At 40.8% G+C, this 23690-nt stretch overlaps 1 protein-coding gene across 1 annotated transcript in view; it reads left to right on the top strand.

Annotated features, from left to right (window-relative positions):
* ANAPC1 (anaphase promoting complex subunit 1) overlaps positions 1-23690 on the top strand; it is a 592717-nt gene that overhangs the window by 41665 nt on the left and 527362 nt on the right. Inside the window, exons 12-15 of the mRNA XM_053712607.1 lie at positions 3932-4022; positions 4130-4195; positions 22017-22154; positions 22363-22503. Coding sequence (XP_053568582.1) covers positions 3932-4022; positions 4130-4195; positions 22017-22154; positions 22363-22503 — 436 coding nt within the window. The remainder of the gene's footprint in view (positions 1-3931; positions 4023-4129; positions 4196-22016; positions 22155-22362; positions 22504-23690) is intronic.

The raw sequence follows: 23690 nt of genomic DNA, 5'->3' as shown, positions 1-23690 counted from the left end.
TTTTCTTTCGTGATTCAGATAGAGCATGCAATTTTAAGCAACATTCTAATTTACTCCTATTATCAATTTTTCTTCGTTCTTTGCTTTCTTTATTTGAAAAAGAAGGCATCTAAGCTAAGTAGCCAGACAATTTTTGGTTTAGACCCTGGACAGAATTTTATTGGTGGATGAATTTATCCACCAATCGGCACGAACAACCCAGGTTGTTCACTAAAAATGGGCCGGCATCTAAACTTACTTTCTTGCTTTTCAAATAAACATACCGAAAGAATGAAGAAATTTTGATAATAGGAGTAAATTAGAAAGTTGCTTAATTGCAGGTTCTATCTGAATCACTATTCTGTCCTAATCGCGCCAGGCTTTAGCGCCGTTAGGACGCAATAGAACGTTGGAGCCATTTGGCTGTCCTGAAGCCCACGGCACTTCCTGGATGGGATCCTGGTCTGGAGGGTGTGCCTTGCGTCATAGGGATGCCCCCCTGACCCGATATCATTATTGAAATCTTGCGATCGCGGGATTTCAATTTGTCTACATCGGAACGTTGTTCCGATGTAGAAAAGTTAGCCTTGTCATTAAAGGGTTAAAAAAAAGAAGCTTTATTTTACTAATGCATAAATGACATGCTCTGATTTGTCAGAACAGATCATTAGAACATGTCATTTTTGCATTACTGATCCTTGCTAACTATCGGTGGGAATAAAATGCAAGCAGTATGCAGCGTTAACCTTGCTGGAGCACAATCCATACTGCTTACATTTTTGCACTGGAATTGCAAGTGTATGGTTATTATATATTGGGTGCGTGGTAGAATAATCCACCCTACAATATTCATGTTGAGTAGCACAGGTGCGTTTTTTTTTTTTTATGAGTGTGCTCACTAAAATTATTCTGGGATAATCAGTTGAATTTGATTTAAATCACAAGCCAGTGTGACTGATTTTGAATCGATTTAAATCGTGGTTTCCAGATTATTTTTTCCATTTACATCAGGCCACTACCGATTTGGTTATTTATCATTATATATGCCTAGATAGATCATTGAAATGAATGAAAGTATTTGGAGGTGAACTATCTCCAGTTTAATTGGTTAATCATTCATATTTAATCAACTTTTCACCTGTACTTTATTGGAAGGAGAAAAAAATGATTACATTAATAATAATAATAATAATAATAATAATGATTGAAATAGTTGTATTTAACTAAAACAATAACATTGTTTTTCATTTTTAATGCTCGCTGCCCCCTCCTCACATTTAGGTCCTTGTGCAGATCTATTCCACTCCATAAAATCTTTTATTTAGTGAGCTTCTTGAAACTTAGTCTGGGTTGATTCTGTGTACATAGACTTGAAGGGGAGCATTGACATTAAAGGGACAGTAGTCAAAATTAAACTTTTATGATTCAGAAAGAAGAAGCAATTTTCAACAATTTTCCAACTGACTTCTCTTATCTAATTTGCTTTGTTCTCTTGGTATCCATTGTTGAAAAGCCTCTATAGTTAGGCTTAGAAGCAATGCACTACTGTTTGATAGCTGCTTGTCACTGTCTCACCCAGTGTGTTCAGCCAGACCCCAGTAGAGCATTGCTCTCCTTCAACAAATGATTCCAAGAGAATGAAACATCTGATAATAGAAGTAAATCTGAAAATTGTATGCTCTATCTGAAACTCTAAAGTTAACTTTTGTGATTATGTCCCTGTAAGGTCTATCAACTCTGTATGTTAATTTTATAACGTTTTGCTGTGAAGAAGAGGCAGACACAAATTTAGTTTTGAGAACTACAAACCAATAATATGTGATATCATCAAAAAATTGTCCAAAATAATCTGACAGAAACCTTTGGGAGAGCATGACATTGTGAATGGATTAATGGAATTAATTTACAACAAAAAACATTACAGCATCTTGCTATATAATTAAAAACAAATCTATATTTCAGGTTGAATATAATGTATCTTAGAATTTATATTTAGATAGATGTCCCTCAAAAAGCATTTTATTTTATACACCCTGGGGATAATGCATCACTAGATCTGATGGAGTGGAGATTTTGGTTGTTCTTAGCTATACTCTTTGTTTGAAGCACAATAGCAACCAATTACATTTAATACCAGGCTGAATGCGAAAGCATGAGCCCAACACATAACCGATTTGTTATCAGAGGGCAAAGAGCAGCCTCCTAGCACTTCCTATTAAAAGTATAGGGTGCACTACTTATGTATTGGGGGGTGTTAAAACTGCTTTGAATAAAGTTTATTTTACCCACCAACTTCTAATACCAATCATGTGTCTGCATGAGGCAGAATGCAAAATAACTCCATGCAAAAAATTAAACACCTAGGGAAAGTCCTACTCAAGAGCCACACACACTGTAGCTTCTGAGCAAGAAACTGCTGCTGACTTGTGACTTTGTGTTCCTGTTTAAAGGAATATGAAACACAAACATTTCCTTTTATGATTCAGATAGAGAATTATTTATGATCAAGTTTGCTTATTTTTCCTGGTATCCTTTATTGAAAGAGCAGCAATGCACTACTGGGAGCTAGCTAAACACATTGGTAAGCCAACGACAAGAGGCATGTATGTGCATCCACCAATCAGCATCCAGCTCCCATTTCTTGAGCCTACCTAGGATAACAAGTGAACTAAACAAATTAGATAATAGAAGTAAATTGGAAAGTTATTTAAAATGATATTCTCTATATATGAATCATGAAAGAGAAAGAAAAAAAAAAGTGTTTCATGGCCCTTTAATTCCTTTGAAGGTGTTAAACACCTAGTTAGCTAAGATCAGTATTGCAGAAACAAACCATGACAATTTAGACTGAGTATGTATTTGTTGCAATCTAGTGTCTCTATTTAGATACATTTTCTTCCTTGAGTACAAATTTATACTTTTATTTGCACCTACAACTGGGTCTGGTTTAGTTTACCTATTAAATAGACATGATAGTTAAAATTGAAAATGCGTATAAGTGGATTTTCAATTTTAAATTCAAGGATTTGTGCAATAAACTTGTAACAGCAAAAAATGTATATTTTTGTGTGTAAAATCTATAATTGTTACTGTAGTAAACCCACAAATGGTGTGATTGCTCTGTATAACCTGATTAAAATATAATGCCTGGAGGGGCGGAGCTCTGTCATGCTGGGTGATGGCTGCGAGATTGTTAGCTCCAAAGCATCACCGATGTTTTATGCAATAAACTGGGTGACAACCCTTCTGATTTCATTGAGTTCCTACTGATCAATGATGCCAACTACTCTTATACACCATCTGCGCCACCTTTCAATCCTTCCCCGCTAGATACCTCGCTTAACACTGGGCTTCAACCACGGAATCCTCCCAACGTCTATGCTGACCTGGTGACAAGCCGGAAACAGTGGCGCATGACTTTGTCACCATGATTACAGTGAGGTACATGGATAATAAAAATAGGTGAAACAATGTTCCTTCAACAAAGGATGCCAAGAGAATGAAGCAAATTTTCTAATAGAAGTAAATGTGAAAGTTGTTTCAAATCACATACTCTCATGAAATAATGTTTTTGGGTTTCATGTCCCTTTTTAACAGTACAAATTCTCTTTCACTGTTTAGATAATAAACCACCCATATGTTAGTAAGAAGTACTTTAATTAACCCTTTCATGACAGGGTTAATGTGTCTACATCGGAAAAATCGCAAGATTTCAATGATGGGGTGGGGTCAGGGGGGGGCGTCCCTATGACTCTAGGCACTCCCTCCAGACCGCGATCGCATCCAAGAAGTGCCGTTGGCTTCAGGACAGCCAAACAGCTAGGATGTTCTATTCCGTACTAACGGTGCTAAAGCCCAGCACGGTTAGGATGGAATAGAACATCAGAAAGGCATTAAAAGGTTAAAGCTAATTGTTATTGTGAACTTTAATACTTGTATGTTTCATCCGAAGATTGGTAAAGTTTGAAGAAAGCAATGATAAGTCCCAGCTGATATTTGGTTCCATCACAAACATTTCTGCAAAAGATGCAGCGCCAGTGCGAGTAAGTAAAGAAAATTGTATTTATGTACATGTCATAATTCTCAGCAACCTTTAATCCCTCCCTCCCTCCCCTCTCTTTTTTTTATTTTTTTTATTATATATTTTTAGAGCATTGACACAATGGTGGTATTGGAGGGCAACGGTAATATGGTGCTATACACTGGAGTTGTTAAGGTAAGAATCCTCATTAATGAAACAAATTCTTTATTCAGTTGTAAGTTACAGCATGTAAAATGTACACTGAAAACTAGTAGTATGTTATAGATTTTATTTCTTTCCTATGGGATGGAGAGTCCACAACGTCATTCCAATTACTAGTGGGATATTCAACTCCTGGCCAGCAGGAGGAGGCAAAGAGCACCCCAACAAAGCTGTTAAGTGTAACTTCCCTTACCCATAATCCCCCATCATTTGCTTTGCTTTTGTCAATGGCGGATGTGCGAAATTGGTGTCTGAAGAATTTAATCCTTTTAATGGGTACTTTTCCCTGCAAGCAAAGATTGGGGTCTAGCTGTATCCACGTCAATCTCTTTAGTAAGAGTAGTGGTGGCTTTTAGCAGTTAGAAGGCGGCGAGGTAGTCTTTGCTTTACTTCTAACATTTATGCTACCCGTATATAGAAAACCATGGTTGGTTACTCTGTTTTTTTCTTTTCTCTCCATGTCCCTGCCAGCGGTCGATTGAGGCTGACAGACTGGGAAGTGCTGTGTCTGCTCCACAGCAGAAGATCCTGGAGGGTAAGTCCGTTTTATATCCTTATTTAAACCCTTCCCTTGGCAGGTATAACTGTTACTGTCATCAGGGAAAGGGGGGACTTTGAAGGGTGAGCAACTGGCACCTCCATTGCCCTCTTGGATGGGTCTGGTAACCTTAGTTATATCCCTGGTTGGGGATATCAGTTATTTGAGCAGCTTGGATCTACCGGCATCTCCTTAAAGGGACACTCAGGTCAAATTAAATTTTCATGATTAAGATACAGCATGTAATTTTAAACAACTTTCCAATTTAATTCCATTAAAAAAATGTGCACATTCTTTTATATTTACACTTTTTGAGTCACCAGCTCCTACTGAGCATGTGCAAGAATTCACTGACTATACGTATATGCATTTGTGATTGGCTGATTGCTATCACTTGGTAAAGGGGGAGTGGAAATATACATAACTTTTGAAATTTGCTAGAAAAAAATCTACTACTTATTTGAAATTCAGAGTAAACGCTATTGTAGTGTCTTGTTATCTTGCATTTGTTGATAATGCAAATCTACTGTGTTGACTGGTCCTTTAAACAGGCTCCGATTCACTCATTATTGGGTGTTTCCCTCTGACATAACTCAATTACCCTCATAGTTTTGTTTACAGTTAAAAATGACACAGGGGGTTGAGGCTTTTATGTATTTGTGTGGACTTTTTATAATGGAGCATCTACACTCTAGCTCCTTTAGCTGGTATGTTCCTCATTTACAGCAGCGGCACCTCCGGCTTCAGTAGGGTTAATTAAATGCTGTCCTTCGAACTGGGTTGGGTTTTCTCCCGAAGGTTGTTTCTGATTGCAACATTAATCAGGAGATTGTAGTTCCTTCTTTGTGTCCTAACCCTTCTTCTTCATAACTTCGATGTGGTTCGAGATTTGAAATTTTATCTTCAGGCTAAGAAGGATTTCAGAAAGACTTCAGCGTTATTTGTTGTCTATTCGGGGAAGCGCAAAGGGCAGAAGGCTTCTTCCACTTCCCTATCTTTTTCGCTGAAGAGCATGATTCGACTGGCTTATGTGACAGCGGGACATAAGCCCCCTTAGAGGGTTACGGGTCACTCAACTAGAGGTGTGGCTTCTTTTTGGGCCTTCAAGAATAAGGCCTCTATGGAGCAGATTTGTAGGGCGGCTACCTGGTCCTCCTTACATACTTTTTCAAAGTTTTACAAATTTGACGTGTTTGCTTCGGCTGAAGCAGATTTTGGGAAAAAGGTTTTACAGGCTGTGGTGTCCTCAGACTAGGCTTCGTCTCTTTTTTTACCCTCCCGTTTAAGCTTACCTGATAATTTCATTTCCATCTGTATGAGGAGAGTCCACGGCTCCCGCCCGGGTTCTCTGTTGGGCGGACTTAAATTTCTTTTGTTTTTCTTCTGGCACCATTTATACCCTGATATTTCTCCTACTGTTCCTTGTTCTCTCTGCAGAATGGCTGGGGGATGAGTGGAGTGGGAGGGGGGAGGTATTTGAGCCTTTGGCTGGGGGTGTCTTTGCCTCCTCCTGGTGGCCAGGTTCTGTATTTCCCACAAGTAATGAATGCAGCCGTGGACTCTCCTCGTACAGATAGAAATGAAATTATCAGGTAAGCATAATATATGTTTTTTACTAGTATTTGTTGCCATGTATTAAGGTGCATTACATTTCCCTCTCATTCTGTGGATAAATCGTAAGGGTCTCTCAAATGATTAATCTCTTTCTCTCTTCGATTTAGTAGGGATTCATTTATTATTTATACCCACCTACTGGTGATTACAAATTTCTACAGTTTATGCATTGTAACTGTATGTTTGTTTAAGATTGTCACCATGTTCATGGTTTATCCCTTTCCTTTTTAAGTATAAGTATATACTGTGCATTGTTATCAATATATGATGTCCAATTATCCTGTCTCAAATTCCTGTATGTTTTAGGGATTATTTCCATTTTCATGGTTTATCCCTATCTTTCTACAGTACGGTTTAATTAGACTGTTTTTAACATTAGGTCTACTTATATTATCCTTCTTTTCTACAGTAGAATATATGATTACTATGTTATAAGCATTAGAAATGCTTATCTTATCTTGTTGGCTGTGCATATTTAAGACATAAGTAGGGGAATATTAATATTTACATGATTTATTTTCCTCCTACCATCGAAATATCTTCTGTATATTTTTTATAAGTCTTTTGTCGGCTTATCTTTCCTGTTGAACATATTATATACAGTGGGGCAAAAAAGTATTTAGTCAGCCACCAATTGTGCAAGTTCTCCCACTTAAGAAGATGAGAGGCCTGTAATTTTCATCATAGGTATACCTCAACTATGAGAGACAAAATGTGGAAACAAATCCAGACAATCACATTGTCTGGTTTGGAAAGAATTTATTTGCATATTATGGTGGAATATAAGTATTTGGTCACCTACAAACAAGCAAGATTTCTGGCTCTCACAGACCTGTATCTTCTTCTTTAAGAGGCTCCTCTGTCCTCCACTCATTACCTGTATTAATGGCACCTGTTTGAACTTGTTATCAGTATAAAAGACACCTGTCCACAACCTCAAACAGTCACACTCCAAACTCCACTATGGTGAAGACCAAAGAGCTGTTGAAAGACACCAGAAACAAAATTGTAGACCTGCACCAGGCTGGGAAGACTGAATCTGCAATAGGCAAGCAGCTTGGTGTGAAGAAATCATCTGTTGGAGCAATAATTAGAAAATGGAAGACATACAAGACCACTGATAATCTCCCTCGATCTGGGGCTCCACGCAAGATCTCACCCCGTGGGGTCAAAATGATCACAAGAACGGTGAGCACACATCCCAGAACCACATGGGGGGACCTAGTGAATGACCTGCAGAGAGCTGGGACCAACGTAACAAAGGCTACCATCAGTAACACACTACGCCGCCAGGGACTCAGATCCTGCAGTGCCAGACGTGTCCCCCTGCTTAAGCCAGTACATGTCCGGGCCCGTCTGAAGTATGCTAGAGAGCATTTGGATGATCCAGAAGCGGATTGGGAGAATGTCATATGGTCAGATGAAACCAAAGTAGAACTGTTTGGTAGAAACACAACTCGTCGTGTTTGGAGGAGAGAGAATGCTGAGTTGCAACGAAAGAACACCATACCTACTGTGAAGCATGGGGGTGGCAACATCATGCTTTGGGGCTGTTTCTCTGCAAAGGTAACAGGATGACTGATCCGTGTACATGAAAGAATGAATGGGGCCATGTATCGTGGGATTTTGTCATGTTCTGTCTCAGGATATCATGTGAGAGCCTCATTGTCTGGAACAGTTGCTTTAAAGGAAGATTAGTAGAAGCCATACTGATTGAAAATGAAAACAAATTTATTTAAACAAAATACTTTGTTTAAGCAAATACTTGCAGAATATTTAAATATGCTACTCAGGTATGTTAAGACCACATACAGCAGGAGTGAAAATAAACAAAGTAAGCAGAGATGCAGATTCAAAAAGGAAAGTCTTTCTCCTGGTAATAACTGAAATGTAAGATTTGCACAAGGCAGAAAACAACTTGTAAACAGGTAGCAGGTTTAAAGGTAAAGTCTTTCTCCTGGTAATTGCTGAGTGCAGGATTTTGCATAAAGCAGGAAACAAACTTGAAGATTGGTAACAGGTTTAAAGGTAAAGGCTTTCTCCTGGTAATACCTTGTAAACAGGTGCAAAGGTGAAGTCTTTCTTCTGACAATAGCTGAGTGCAGGAATTTGCATAAAGCAGGAAACAAACTTGAAGATTGGTAACAGGTTTAAAGGTAAAGGCTTTCTCCTGGTAATACCTTGTAAAGCAGGTGCAAAGGAAATCTTTCTCCAAAGAAGTACAGGAAACAGGTTCTGACTTGACAAAACAGATCCAATGTGAAGACAAAAATGCAGACTAAAAGCCATCCTTAAATAGGGAGGTTTTGCACAGGGTTGGTTCTGATTAATTCCAGAATTGAGAACACCTGTGTGTTGCACAGGTGTAATAACAAGTAAGGCAAATAGTTATTTATCAGATCTTTTAAGATCCATGCTATTGCTAGAACTGGCTGTGGCTCAACATGTAAGCAAACAGAAATAGCAACCACAGAGCCACAGGTTCAAATCCCCACACAGCCCTTCTTAGCAGAATGCCTCCCAGACCTTTTCTTTTTCTTTTTCGTCTGGAGGCTTGGTTCATGACAGATGCCCCCTCCAAAGAGCGCACTCTGGGCGCTCAAAGCCTGTTCAAACATCTGAAGGTGGGATTTACGAACAAGTGTTCCATTTGAAGCCCTAATACAATCAGATGGAATGGATTCTTTGCTTGGAACAGCTGCCTGAGATTGAGGACCCTTAGAAGATATCCCTGTAGGCATAACAAGAGCTGAAAAACCAAGACAGTTTTGATTTAGAGGTTCCTGATTATACCCAGCAGCTTGCAATGGACTGGCTGATGGGCAGGGTACCTCCGGGTAGGAAAAGACCTCTCCTTCAGAGTCAAGGAATTCGTTATCTGGGTCATATCTGCCTGATGGGTAGAGTACCTCCGGGTAAGGTATGACCGCTCCTTCAGAGTCCAGGAATTCATTTTCTGTGTCATTTATATCCAATTCAACCATCTCATCCAATTCTTTCTCAGTCAATGAGTAGCTGGGTGAAGGTGGTACAAGGAGGTGTGGATCTTTAGAATTGGCAGAGTCTGATTCAGCTGGAAAGTTTGTCACTTTTATGTCTGATGAGTGACTTTTGTTAGCTGGATCTCCAGCCAGGGCAGAAGCAAGGTAATGTGCAGGATTTCCAGGAGGTATTTTTGCAGAGTTCCCCAATGTGGTTGATGCAGAAACAGACGCAGTGGTATGGGTAATGGATGTAGTTGGAGTTGTACTCCCAATGACCATCTGTTTCAAATCGGGTACCATTTCTTGAAGCGTGTTAGAAACGGTTGTTTGTAGAATAGATGTATTCTCCATAGCTGGGTCATCTCCAGGGGTATCATACAGTTTGCTAGTGGAAGTATAATTTGTTCCCTTAACATCAGAGTTCATTTTCAACTTGGCTGTATCTTGACTTGATCCTCTAGGAAGTCTTACTGGACACCCTGTGATGCGGTGACCAGGTCCCCCACAATAGAAACAGAGGTTAAGTTGTCTTCGCCGAATTTTCTCCTCTTCTGTTAAGGGTTCTTTAAAACCTTTCCTTGTTTGGGAGGTAACTTTAGACAAGGTTTCGGTTGGGAGAGATAACATTTCCACCAGCTCCATAAAGTTAATGAGTATGTCCTTAATAAACTTTAACACTGAATCCAATACAGCAATAATCCCAGAGGGCTCTCTTTTAGGGTCTTCACATTCTGTCATGTTCTGTTTCAGGATATCATGTGAGAGCCTCATTGTCTGGAACAGTTGCTTTAAAGGAAGATTAGTAGAAGCCATACTGATTGAAAATGAAAACAAATTTATTTAAACAAAATACTTTGTTTAAGCAAATACTTGCAGAATATTTAAATATGCTACTCAGGTATGTTAAGACCACATACAGCAGGAGTGAAAATAAACAAACAAAGTAAGCAGAGATGCAGATTCAAAAAGGAAAGTCTTTCTCCTGGTAATAACTGAAATGTAAGATTTGCACAAGGCAGAAAACAACTTGTAAACAGGTAGCAGGTTTAAAGGTAAAGTCTTTCTCCTGGTAATTGCTGAGTGCAGGATTTTGCATAAAGCAGGAAACAAACTTGAAGATTGGTAACAGGTTTAAAGGTAAAGGCTTTCTCCTGGTAATACCTTGTAAACAGGTACAAAGGTGAAGTCTTTCTTCTGACAATAGCTGAGTGCAGGAATTTGCATAAAGCAGGAAACAAACTTGAAGATTGGTAACAGGTTTAAAGGTAAAGGCTTTCTCCTGGTAATACCTTGTAAAGCAGGTGCAAAGGAAATCTTTCTCCAAAGAAGTACAGGAAACAGGTTCTGACTTGACAAAACAGATCCAATGTGAAGACAAAAATGCAGACTAAAAGCCATCCTTAAATAGGGAGGTTTTGCACAGGGTTGGTTCTGATTAATTCCAGAATTGAGAACACCTGTGTGTTGCACAGGTGTAATAACAAGTAAGGCAAATAGTTATTTATCAGATCTTTTAAGATCCATGCTATTGCTAGAACTGGCTGTGGCTCAACATGTAAGCAAACAGAAATAGCAACCACAGAGCCACAGGTTCAAATCCCCACACAGCCCTTCTTAGCAGAATGCCTCCCAGACCTTTTCTTTTTCTTTTTCGTCTGGAGGCTTGGTTCATGACAGATTTTGAGTGCAAACCTCCTTCCATCAGCATGGGCATTGAAGATGAAACGTGGCTGGGTCTTTCAGCATGACAATGATCCCAAACACACTGCCTGGGCAACAAAGGAGTGGCTTCGTAAGAAGCATTTCAAGGTCCTGTAGTGGCCTAGCCAGTCTCCAGATCTCAACCCCATAGAAAACCTTTGGAGGGAGTTGAAAGTCCGTGTTGCCCAGTGACAGCCCCAAAACATCACTGCTCTAGAGGAGATCTGCATGCAGGAATGGGCCAACATACCAGCAACAGTGTGTGACAACATTGTTTAGACTTGCAGAAAACGTTTGACCTCTGTCATTGCCAACGAAGGAGATGAACTTTTGATATTGACCAAATACTTATTTTCCACCATAATATGCAAATAAATTCTTTCCAAATCAGACAATGTGATTGTCTGGATTTGTTTCCACATTTTGTCTCTCATAGTTGAGGTATACCTATGATGAAAATTACAGGCCTCTCTCATCTTCTTAAGTGGGAGAACTTGCACAATTGGTGGATGACTAAATACTTTTTTGCCCCACTGTATATGTCTTAGGGATTATCCATGTTCGTGTTATATTTTTTCCTGCGGTAGAAAAATATACACAGGAGATTATTAATCTGACCACTTGTGATACAATGGGTAAGTCTCCAATCTACCAGCTTGATTCCTGTTTTAACACTAGCTATCCTTACAGCTGTGTATTCAGCAATGCTTTGGCATTTAGGGGAAGTCTGCGTAAAGTAGGCTATAGTATATAAGGGAGTCATTATGACTATCTCATTTATAGTATGGGTTTAGGGATTATCAACATTTATTTGATTTATCTCTATCCTGATTCATTATGATTCAGTATAGGTATATACTGTTATTGTTATAAGCATCATAATTGCTTAATTTACTCGATACATTTTAAATGTATGCTGTAGGGATTCTTAACCTTTTTTTTTTTTTTTATCCCTTTCCTACCGTAGATTAGAGGTTATGTTATAAGCCTTTCCTGCCTTATCTTATTTATTCTTCTATTCTCTTTTTAATCGTGCCTTTCTCTGTTTTGCCTTTTGGACAAACACTTCCGATTTGTAGCCCTAAATTTTAGACTTAGCCTTGAATCTTACGGGGGTTCGATGGGGCTCTTCTGGCATTAGCCAGATGTTTAGGAATTACAGTGGCATCTGTCCAGAACTATAGATTGGTTCAGGTGCCTTCTTTTCTTTTTGTAAGATGTTATTGTCTATTCTACATTCCCACGGGTGGAAAGTGAATCTGGAGAAGAGTCCTCTGGTGCCAGACACCAGGGTATGTTTTTTTTTGGAACGATTATAGATTCTCTGTCTATGAAGATTTTTCTGATGAAGGTCAGAAAATCCAAACTTCTGACTTCCTGCCTGGGCGGCTTTAGCTTTCTCATAGACTTGTAGGTCTTCAAAGCAAATGATGACTCCGTCAGAGGCTTAAACTTCTGACTTCCTGCATGTCACTACAGTCCTCAACCTGTCCATCTGTGGCTCAGTGTAGGGAAGTAATTGGTCTGATGGTTGCTTCCATGGACATCATTCCGTTGGCTTGGTTCCATCTGAGACCCCTACAGTTTTGCATGCTCAGACAATGTAACGGAGACCACTCAAACCTATCGCAGAGGATTACTCTGGTTCCCCTAACTAGAGTCTCTCTATCTTGGTGGTTTTCACAGGACCATGTGTCTCAGGGTACATCCTGGGTGATTGTAACCATCGACGCCAGCCTTTCAGACTGGGGAGTAGTTTGGGGTTCTTTAAAGGCTCAGGGTCTTTGGACTCGAGGGGTCTTTTATTCCCATAAACATCTTGTAGTTGAGAGCAATTTATAATGCCTCATCAGCCTGGCCTCAGCTAGCTTTAGTCCAGTTTATCAGATTACAATCGGACAATATCTCCTCGGTGACTTACATCAATCACCAGGGAGGAACTCGCAGTTCCTTAGCAATAAAGGAGGTGACTTGCATTCTCCAGTGGGTGGAGTCTCACGATTGTCTCCTCTCTGCCTTCCGCATCCCAGGTTTTTTTTGAGCAAGCAGACTTTTCATTCCGAGGAGTGGGCTCTCCACCCAGAGGTTTTCAAATAACTCTCAGGTGGGGCATTCCAGAGTTGAATTTGATGGTGTCACGTCTAAACACCAAGCTTCCAAAGTATGGTTCAAGATCAAGAGAGCCACAGACCGCTATAATTGACGCTCTAGCGGTGCCTTGGAACTTCAGTCTGGAGTACCTGTTCCCGTTTGCTCTCCTTCTTTGGGTCATTGCTTGTATCAAGCAGGAGAGGGCGACTGTAATTCTAATAGCTCCTGTATGGCCTCGCAGGATCTGGTTCGTGGATCTGGTGAAGATGTCTTCTCTTCCACCTTGGAGTTTACCTCTGAGGAAGTATCTTCTACTTCAGGGTCCATTCCTCTATCAAATCCTAGATTCTCTGAAGCTGACTGCTTGGAGATTGAACGCCTAGTTCTGTCTAGACGTGGTTTTTCTGAAGCGGTCATTGATCTATGCTTCAGGCTCGTAAACCTGTTACTCGCAGGATTTACCATAAGGTATGGCGTAAATATATTTTTTGGTGTGAATCTCAGGGTTTCTCCTGGTGCAGGCTGAGGATTCCCCACATTTTATATTTTCTTCAGGATGGCCTGGAGAAAGGTTTGCCAGTCAGTACTCTGAAGGGTCAGATTTCTGCACTATCTATTCTTTTTGCACAAACGTCTGACAGATTTACCAGATGTTCAAGCTTTTGTTCAGGCCCTTGTCAGAATCAGGCCTTTGTTTAAACCTTTTGCTCCTCCTTGGAGCCTTAACCTAGTTCTTAAAGATTTGCAGCAGGCTCCGTTTGAGCCGATACATGTTGTTTATATAAAAGTTATCTTGTTTCTCCTTGCTATTTCTTCCGCTCGCAGAGTTTCTCAGCTTTCAGCTCTACAGTGTGATTTCCCTGTACCTTATTTTTCATGCAGATAAGGCGGTCCTTCGTACTAATTTCGGGTTTCTCCCTAAGGTGGTGTCGGATCTAAACATTAATCAGGAAATTGTTGTCCATTCTTTTTGTCCTGATCCTTCTTCTCATAAGGAACATCTTTTGCATAACTTGGATGTTGTGCATGCTCTAAAATTTTACCTTCAAGCTACAGCTAAAGATAGATTTTCGGCAATTTTCTGCCCTGTTTGTTGTTTTCTCTAGAAAGCGTAAGGGTCAGAAGGCCTCTTCTACTTCTCTTTCCCTCTGGTTAAGTATGATTCGTTTTGCTTATGAGACTGCTGGACAGCAGCCTCTTGAGAGAATTACGGCTCATTCCACTAGGGCTGTCTCCTCATCTTGGGCTTTCAAAATGAAGCTTCAGATTTGCAAGGCGGCAACATGGTCCTCTTTGTATATTTCTTTTTTAAGACACGATGAGTCCACGGATCATCTTAATTACTAATGTGATATTCACCTCCTGGTCAGCAGGAGGAGGCAAAGAGCATCACAGCAGAGCTGTTAAATAGCTCCTCCCTTCCCTCCCACCCCAGTCATTTTCTTTGCATACGTTAGTGATAGGAAGTGGCAAAGTGAGGTGTTAGATTAGATTCTTCAATCAAGAGTTTATAAGTAGTGTAAGATTGTGCTGCTTTGTCCTAGGGTGTAGCCGTAGTCCATATCAGTCTCTTCAGTAGAGCATTGGTGGCTTTAGTGCAATGGGAACTTGTGGGACATAATTCTCACTGCGCCTCCCATACTGATGCTGCCCTAACTCTGAAAAATCTGAGGGATATTGCTCAGTATTTTCTCTTATTTCACAGGTCCATGTGAGGAATAGGACCTCTCAAACCTGGGAGCTGCCTTTGCTGTCGGGCTGAATATGAAGAGCTGGCTTTTATTTCTGGGGTTAAAGGAAAACTCAGAAGTTGGTCACTTACTTTGTAAGGATGGGACATATAAGGAAGCCCTTAATTGTTGGGCACTTTATTGTAATCAGGCATGAATTCTCCTTTATACCTAGGAGGCTATATGCGACAGCTAGCGCAGGCACTGGGGCAAACTATCAATGAGATGAGTGTACTGACATTGCCCTCAATGGGCGTAATGGGGCACTTTATGTATGGTATGTGTAATTCTCCTTTACATTCAGGAGACCATTACTATCTGTTAGAGGCAGGCGTTGGGGCAATCTAATGGTTGCAGTGGACACATCTTCCGGCGGTTGCATAGACAAACATGCCGACCGGGAGATGACTGTACTGACATCGCCCTACATGGGCGTAATTAGGCACTTTGTATTTTTATGTAATTCTCCTTTACATTCTGGAGACTATTGCTATCCGTTTGAGACAGGCGTTGGGGCAAACTAACGGTTGCAGTGGTCACATCTCCCGGCGGTTACGTAAACAACATGCCGACCGGGAGATGACTGTATTGTCAACGCCCATGACGGGCGGTCCTTGGGGAGGCGGCATTTGCATAACGTGCCTTTTTTCCCCTTCTCTTCCGGAGAACCTAAAGGGAAGTTGGGAAGTTTCTGGTCCTATTGTGCATTCTCATTATATTATGAGTAATTGGGACCGGAGACTGTCTTCCGCTGTTGCGGTGGTGTTCCGGATCAATACATACATACATACTACTCAGAGGGAGTTAGTTTAGTTGTTCGGGCAGGCTCCTCAGCAGCTTCATGCTGAGGGGTACTGATAAAATTGCAAGGTTATTTGAGCTGCTCTGCCCTATTTCCACGCAACTAATAAAAAAAGGAAAAAAGTTTCCATTTTTAAATTTAAAGTGACAGCAACGTTTTTGTACTTTTTATCTTTAGTAAAAAGTTAAAGATTTTTTTTTAAATTCTTGGTTGTTTGTGAAAAACAATGGACCAAGAGGTCATACATAGGGTCACTTGTTTTTTGTGTTGATGCTAATGTGGAACCACTAACCTTTTCTGTTGCTCATGTAGGTGAGGAACTTAATCCTTAGGGATAGTCTTTTTTTCTGAGACATTTTCCGATGAGGATGCTGTTCAGAAATTTATTTACAATGTTCAATATAAAAAATGTTTTTCCTCTGGAGTCCCAAATTTTCTTGCCCTCACATGCAGTGCCCTGCACTTCCTCTTTAACTCATTTTGGGTTTACTTTACAAGACTTCGCTTTTCGCATGTCTTCTGATGCGTTGTCTGCTTTCTCAATATTGAAAAGAAAGCGTTAGAGGAAAATCAGACTTTCAGCAGCGAGGTTTCTGACACAGTGTAATTCCTCGTGCTTATGCTGAAGTTGTATTTTTCAGGTTTAAGCTAGAACACCTCTGTCTGTTGTTCAAGGAGGTTTTAGCTACATTGGACGACAGACTCCTCGGTTGTAGTTAATCCTGGAAAATTTAGATTCAAAAATATATATATATTGTACACCACGGCTTACAATGGCAGCCAGCTGTGTGCATTGCTTCCGTCACTAGTGCGGCGGCATATTGGTTGATGAGTTGCCTGATGCTATTAGGATAGACTCTCCACTGGATGAAATACAGGATAGGATACAGCTTTTTAAATTGGCTAATTATTTTAATACCAATGCTTCCCTTTAAGGTATTAAACTGGGAACAAAGATTCCGGTTTCTCTGTTATGGCTCGCAGAGTCTTAGGGTTAAAATCTTGGTCTGTGGAGGTATCCTCTAAGTCTAAGCTTTTAGTGTTTCCTTACAAGGGGAAGACCATGTTTGGACCGGGCTTGAAGGAAATAATCTCTAATATTTACAGGAGTTAAGGCATCTTCTCCCTCAGGATTCGAGAAACATACAAAAGGGACACTCCTTTTGAAAATTAAAGGGGAATTTTTTCCTCTTCCATCTCCAAGCAGGGACAGTCTAAACCGTCATGGAGACCCATTCAGTTTTGGAATAGAAGACGACAATCCAAGAAACCTGCTATTGAATCAAAGTCAGCATGAAGGGCCTGTTACAGATCTGGATCTTGTAGGGGGCAGACTTCCTTTTTATTTCATGTTTGGGTTTGAGATGTTCAGGATCCCTGGACAGTAGACATAGTGCCCCAGGGATACAATCTAGAGTTCAAAGGTTTTCCTCCCAGAGACAGGTTTCTGCTTGTCTGTGTCCAGACAAAGAGAGAGGCATTTTTAAGAGACCTCTACGACCTGGGATTGATAGTTCCTGTTTTGATACAGGAACAGGCCCTGGAATTTTATTCCAATCTGTTTGTGGTTCCCACAATGTGGGAATTTTCAGGTTTATTTTAGATTTCAAGAGTCTAAACATATTCCGTCCTTCAAGATGGAAACTATCGTTCCATTCTTTCTTTGATCCGAGAAGGTCAATTTAGGACAACGGTGGAGTTAAAGGACGCATACCTACATGTCCCATGCACAAGAATCATTACAAGTTCCTAAGGTTTGCTTTCCTGACAAACACTTCCAGTTCGTGGCTCTCCCTGTCGGTTTGGCCACGGCTACCAGAATCTTCACAAGGGTTATGGGGTCTCTGCTGGCAGTACTTCGGCCAGGGACATTGCGGTGGCGCCCTATCTGAACGACATTCTAGTACAGGCGCCATTTCTACAACAAGCAAGATCCCATACCTATATGGTGTTAGCTTTCTTGAAAACTCTCGGGTGGAAGAGTTCTTTAGTCCCAATTACAAGGGTAATTTTTGTTTAGGAACTATAATAGATTCTCTATTTATGAAGATTTTGCTGACAGAAGTCAGGAAATCAAAGTTTATCGATACTTGTCTAGTCCTTCAGTCCACTCCTCGGCCGTCAGTGGCCCAGTGCATGGAGGTAATAGGGCTGATGGTGGCGGCAATGGACATCATCCTATTTGCTCAGTTCCACCTCAGACCTTTGCAGTTAAACATGCTCAGGCAATGGAACGGAGATTATGCAGACTTGTCTCCTCAAATAACTCTGGAGCAGGAGACAAGGGACTCACTTCAATGGTGGTTGTCTCTAGATCATCTCTCCCAGGGAACCTGCTTTCGCAGACTATCTTGGGTGATTGTGACAACAGACGCCAGCCTTCTAGGATGGGGAGCAGTCTGGGGCTCCCTTAAGGTTCAGGGAGTTTGGACTCAGCCAGAGTCTGTTCTTCACATAATCATTCTGGAACTGAGAGCGATCTTCAATGCTCTTCTGGCCTAGCCCCAGTTAGCATTGGTCCAGTTTATCAGGTTCCAATCGAAGTACATAACTTCAGTGGCTTACATCAAACATCAGGGGGGAACGAGGAGTTTCTTAGCTATGACAGAGGTAACCAACATAGTTCAGTGGGCGGATACCCACTCTTGCTGTCTGTCGGCGATCCACACTCCAGGGGTGGACAATTGGGAGGCGGACTTCCTGAGCAGGTAGGGGGAGCTCCACCCGGAAGTGTTTTCCAGCCTGATTTTCAATTGGGGTCAGCCAGAATTGGATCTCATGGCATCTCGACAGAATGCTAAGCTCCCGAGATACAGGTAGAGGTCCAGGGAACCCCAGGCGGAACTGATAGATGTTCGGCGGTTCCTTGGACTTTCAATCTAGCATACCTTTTTCTTTCGTTTGCACTTCTTCCTCAGGTCATCGCTCGAATCAAGCAGGAGAGGGCATCAGTGATCCTCATTGCTCCTGCTTGGCCTTGCAGGGGTTGGTATGGGGAGGGACCTTCTAATTCGAGGGCCCTTCCTTCACCCAATTCTAGTTTCTCTGAAGCTGACTGCTTGGAGATTGAACATTTAATTTTGTCCAAGTGGGGGTTTTTCTGACTAGGTCATAGAGACCATGATTCAGGCTCGTAAGCCGGTGTCTAGAAGGATTTACCATAAGATATGGCGTAAATATCTCTGTTGGTGTGAATCCAAGGGCTACTCATGGAGTAGTTAGGATTCCTAGAATTTTGTATTTTCTCCAAGAAGGTTTGGAGAAAGGTTTATTGACTAGTTCCCTAAAGGGTCAAATCTTGGCCTTATCTATTTTGTTACACAAACGTCTGGCGGATGTCCCAGATGTACAATCTTTTTGTCAGGCCTTGGTTAGGACCAGAACAGAAACAGTTACTCCTCCATGGAGTCTTAATTTAATTCTCAAAAGTTCTTCACGGGGCTCCGTTTGAGCCTATGCATTCCTTAGATATTAAATTGTTATCTTGGAAAAGTTTCATTTCTTGTTACTTTTTATTCTGCTCGTAGAGTATCAGAGCTCTCGGCATTGCAATATGATTCGCCTTATCTTATTTTCCATCCAGATAAGGTAGTTTTAAGTAATAAATTAGGATTTCTTCCTAAGGTTGTTTCTGATTGATCTGGAGATTGTTGTTCCTCCTTTGTGTCCTAGTCCTTCTCAGAAAGAACGACTTCTGCACAATTTGGACGTGGTCCGTGCATTAAAGTTTTACTTGTAGGCGACTAGGGACTTTCGTCAGTTTTCTTCTTTGTGATTTTCTCAGGAAAACGTAAGGGACAGAAAGCTTTGGCTACTTCTCTTTCTTTTTGACTGAAGAGTATTATTCGCTTTGCATATGAGACTGCTGGACAGCAGCCTTCCAGAGAGAGTTACGGCTCATTCCATGAGGGCTGTTGCTTCCTCATGGGCATTCAAAAATGAAGCTTCTGTGGAACAGAATTGCAAATTCTGCAACTTGGTCTTCTCTTCACACTTTTTCAAAGTTCTACAAATTTGACACTTTTGCTTCGGCTGAGGCAGCTTTTGGGAGAAAGGTTCTTCAGCAGTGGTGCCTTCTGTTTAGGTTCCCTGTCTTGTCCCTCCCGTATCATCTGTGTACTCTAGCTTGGGTATTGAATCCTCATCGTGTCTTAAAAAAAAAAAAAAAAAAAATTATGCTTACCTGATAAATTTCTTTCTTTCCGGGCATGAAGAGTCCATGACCCCGCCCTCTTTTTAAATTATAATTCGGCAGTTTTTTTTGAGTAATTCTCAGGCACCTCTATTCCTTTGTGTTTCTTCTTTTTCCATTTTCCTTCGGGTGGGGGATTACGGGATTGACTGGGGATTATGGGTAAGGGAAGTTACACTTAACAGCTTTACTAGGGTGCTCTTTGCGTCCTCCTGCTGGCCAGGGGTTGAATATCCTACTAGTAATTGCAATGACGTTGTGGACTCTCCATGCTCGGAAAGAAATTTATCAGGTAAGCATAAATTTTGTTTTTCTACCTCGTACATTCCAGTTTCCTACCTCCTGACTTGCTATTACATTGTAAATGGTATTGTCTGTAAACAAGGTTAATTTGTTTTCCGGCAGAAGTGACTTGTGTGGCTGTGGCAGTTCACACTGTGAGTTAGTGAGGTGCAACTTTTCCTATGTGTACCAGGTCTTAAAGGCATAGGAAACACCAAATTAAAGGGACATAAAACCATTTTTTTTTCACGATTCAGATAGAGCATACAAATTTCCAATTGACTTCTATTATCAAATTTTCTTTATTTTCCTGTTATCCTTTGTTGAAAAGCAGGAAGGCAAGTTCAGGAGCGTGCACCTGTCTGCAGTACTATATGGCAGCAATTTTGCAACAATGTTATACATTAGCAAGAGCACTATCATTATTTCATGTCATGTAATGCTCCAGACATGCACGCTACTTATCTAGATATCTCTTTAATAAAGAATAACATGAAAATGACGCACATTTGATAATAGAAGTAAATAATAAACTTTAACCCCTTTCTGCCTGCACTTATTTGTCTACTTTGGAAAAAGGTTTCCAATGTAAACAAATAAGTAAAAAGTAAAATCACAATATCATTCAGGTTGTGTTTATGCAATCTCATTATTTCAATGATGGGTTTGTGTCTAGGAGGAGTGCTTATCACGCTAATCACGCTGTCCAACCCGCAATCCCTTTCAGGAAGCACCTTTGGCTTCAGTACAGCCAAACGGCTAGGATTTGCTAAGTGTGCTTAAGCCCAGTGCAATTAGGACGGCATAGAATGCCCTAATGGCGGGAAGGGGTTAAAATTGTTTTCTCTGTCTAAATCATGAAAGAAACATTTTGGGTTTTACGTCCATTTAACCTTAAGAACAAGTAAGTAATTTATAAGACAAATTCACTTTGTTCTTCTGATATCCATTGTTGAAAAGCATATGTACATATCCTCAGCAGCAGCAATGCATTACTTTTAGCCAGCTATACACATTTGTCTCTTGTCATTGGCTAACCAGATGTTTTCAGCTTCTCTGGGGCTGACTTTAAACTATGTGTTTATTACCTTTGCAATAATTATATGTAAGTAATAGTGCTACAATAAAATGATCTAACATTAAAGCATTTTCTTTTTGCGCTTTTATATCCCTTTAACAACATTTTATCAGTCACCAAGGACTGTTTTTTTTGGCACCCAATTTGTAAAACCCGGATTTAATGGGTTAGAAAAATAAGCAACAAACAAAATAAACTTACAATTACTTTTTGTCTTTTTTTTTCTACCTTTTGTAACCAACCTATCTTATAAATTGTAGTTCTAAAAGAAAGGTCAAAAACATTGGTGACTGTTTTTCTCGCTAAAGCCACATCCTCCTAAATTGAGACCTAAAGTTCCTCTTTACCTTTTTCATATTCTGGACACAGTAGCACTTTGAAGATTTTTTAATAGTGGTATATAAATTAAAGGTATTAAGTACCATCAGTCACACATTTCTTGCTTCTATTAATAAATGACTTATCAGACAGTGCATATTCTCAAGATTACAAAATTGTAACTCCTGTATTAGTTTCAAATTTAGCTTCCACTTCTCAATTTTCAAGAGGGGAAAAAAAATAATAAAGTTAAACATTCTCTTTCCTTTGGACAATAGAATTTCTGGCGTACAATGTTCCAATAAGGCAGGGAAAGGAGGTTTAAGATTTTAAGTTTTCTCCCTGTTTCCTGCTCAAATATTTTGCCTAGCCATTCCTCTCACTTCCTGGTTTAGTTTAGTAATCTAAAATGCCTTTTCTAATCAATACAATTCAGCATCTGATTGTTGTATCTTCTATCACAGGTGGGAAAGATCTTCATACAAGGTCTAGCAGCACCATCCCTTTCCATGTCTAATCCCATGCCAAGGCCCAGCACCCCCCTGGAGAGCATTAGCACCCCTGCCAAGCCAATTGGCAAACACTTGGCTCCCATGGATGAGGTGAAATGATGCAGTTGATTTATTTATTTAGCATTACTTGTTTATGGTGTGTTTCTTTTTCTTATGTGGCAGTGTCTAAACCTTTCTTGAATTTAGCATTTGATAAACTAATGTTGCTGCCATTTATACCTGCAAACCTTACATCTTACCCTTCTAGCTATGAATAAATGGCTTATTTGTACTGATACCCATTCACATTCATTTATAGGCAGGTTTACTGTCTCCTGTTCCTGAGCTGAGAGATTCCTCCAGGCTCCTTGAGTCTGCCTATCTGGATGACTGCACTTTCCATCAGTTTGGGACATTTATTCAGGCTGTTCGAGACCCTGTACACAACAGAATAACACTGGTAGGTTGCTGTCCACCACAGATATATACCTTTCATCGTCTCACTTGAGAATGTTCTCCTTAACCATTTTTGCTTTCTATTTCAATGGCAAGAATTATATAAAGCCAAATCAAAACCCACTTGCATAGTGTTTGTCTATCTATCTATCTATCTATCTATCTATCTATCTATCTATCTATCGGGTACTTGTAAAGCGCAAACTAATCACCCGTGAGGGGCTCAAGGCGCTATGGGAGGGGGGGAGAGGGGGGCTAAGGGAAGACGATTCAGTCGAAGAGCCAGGTCTTGAGGTCCTTCCTGAAGTTTGTAAGGGAGGTGGATTGTCTGAGGTGCAACGGGAGGGAGTTCCATAATCTTGCTGCCATATAGAAGGATTTTCCTCCAGCTGTTTTTTTTTTCTTGATGCGGGGGATGACTGCGAGTGCTTGGTTGGCAGAGCGGAGTTGTCTGGAGGGGGTATAGAAATTGACACGGTGGTTGATGTATTCAGGACTGATATTGTGGAGGGCCTTGAATGCATGGGTTAGGAGCTTGAAGGTGATTCTCTTGACGGGGAGCCAGTGTAGGTTCCTTAGGTGTTCGGTGATGTGGTTTTGGCGAGGGATGTCGAGGATGAGTGTGGCCGAGGTGTTCTGGATGCGTTTGTCGTTTCTGGAGTTTGATGGTGGACCCGGCGTAGAGTGCATTGCCGTAGTCCAGTCGTCTACTGACGAGGGCGTGGGTGACAGATTTTCTAGTTTCGGCGGGGAGCCACTTGAAGATTTTTCGCAGTAGGTGGAGTATGTGAAAACAAGTCGAAAAGACAGCGTTGACTTGGCGGTCCATGGAAAGCGATGAGTCGAAGATGACGCCTATATTTCGTGCGTGGTGTGTTGGAGTTGGAGGGTGTCCGAGGGCTGTGAGCTACCAGGAGTCATCCCATGCAGATTTGGTGGGCCGGAGGAGGAGTATTTCGGTCTTGTCAGTGTTGAGTTTGAGACGGTTGTTGTTCATCCAGGTGGCGATTGCTGTAAGTCCTTCGTGGATGTTTTTCCTGGCGGTGGCAGGGTCTTGGGTGAGTGAGATGATTAACTGGGTGTCGTCAGCGTTGGAGATGATGTTGAGGTTGTGTTGTCGGAAGATGGCGGCGAGGGGGGCCATATAGATGTTGAAGAGGGTGGGGCTAAGAGAAGAGCCTTGGGGTACGC

Source organism: Bombina bombina, chromosome 4 (assembly GCF_027579735.1).
Source record: "Bombina bombina isolate aBomBom1 chromosome 4, aBomBom1.pri, whole genome shotgun sequence".
Taxonomy (NCBI): domain Eukaryota; kingdom Metazoa; phylum Chordata; class Amphibia; order Anura; family Bombinatoridae; genus Bombina; species Bombina bombina.
Note: the sequence above shows the minus strand (reverse complement) of the source record. Positions and strands in the feature narration are given on the sequence as shown.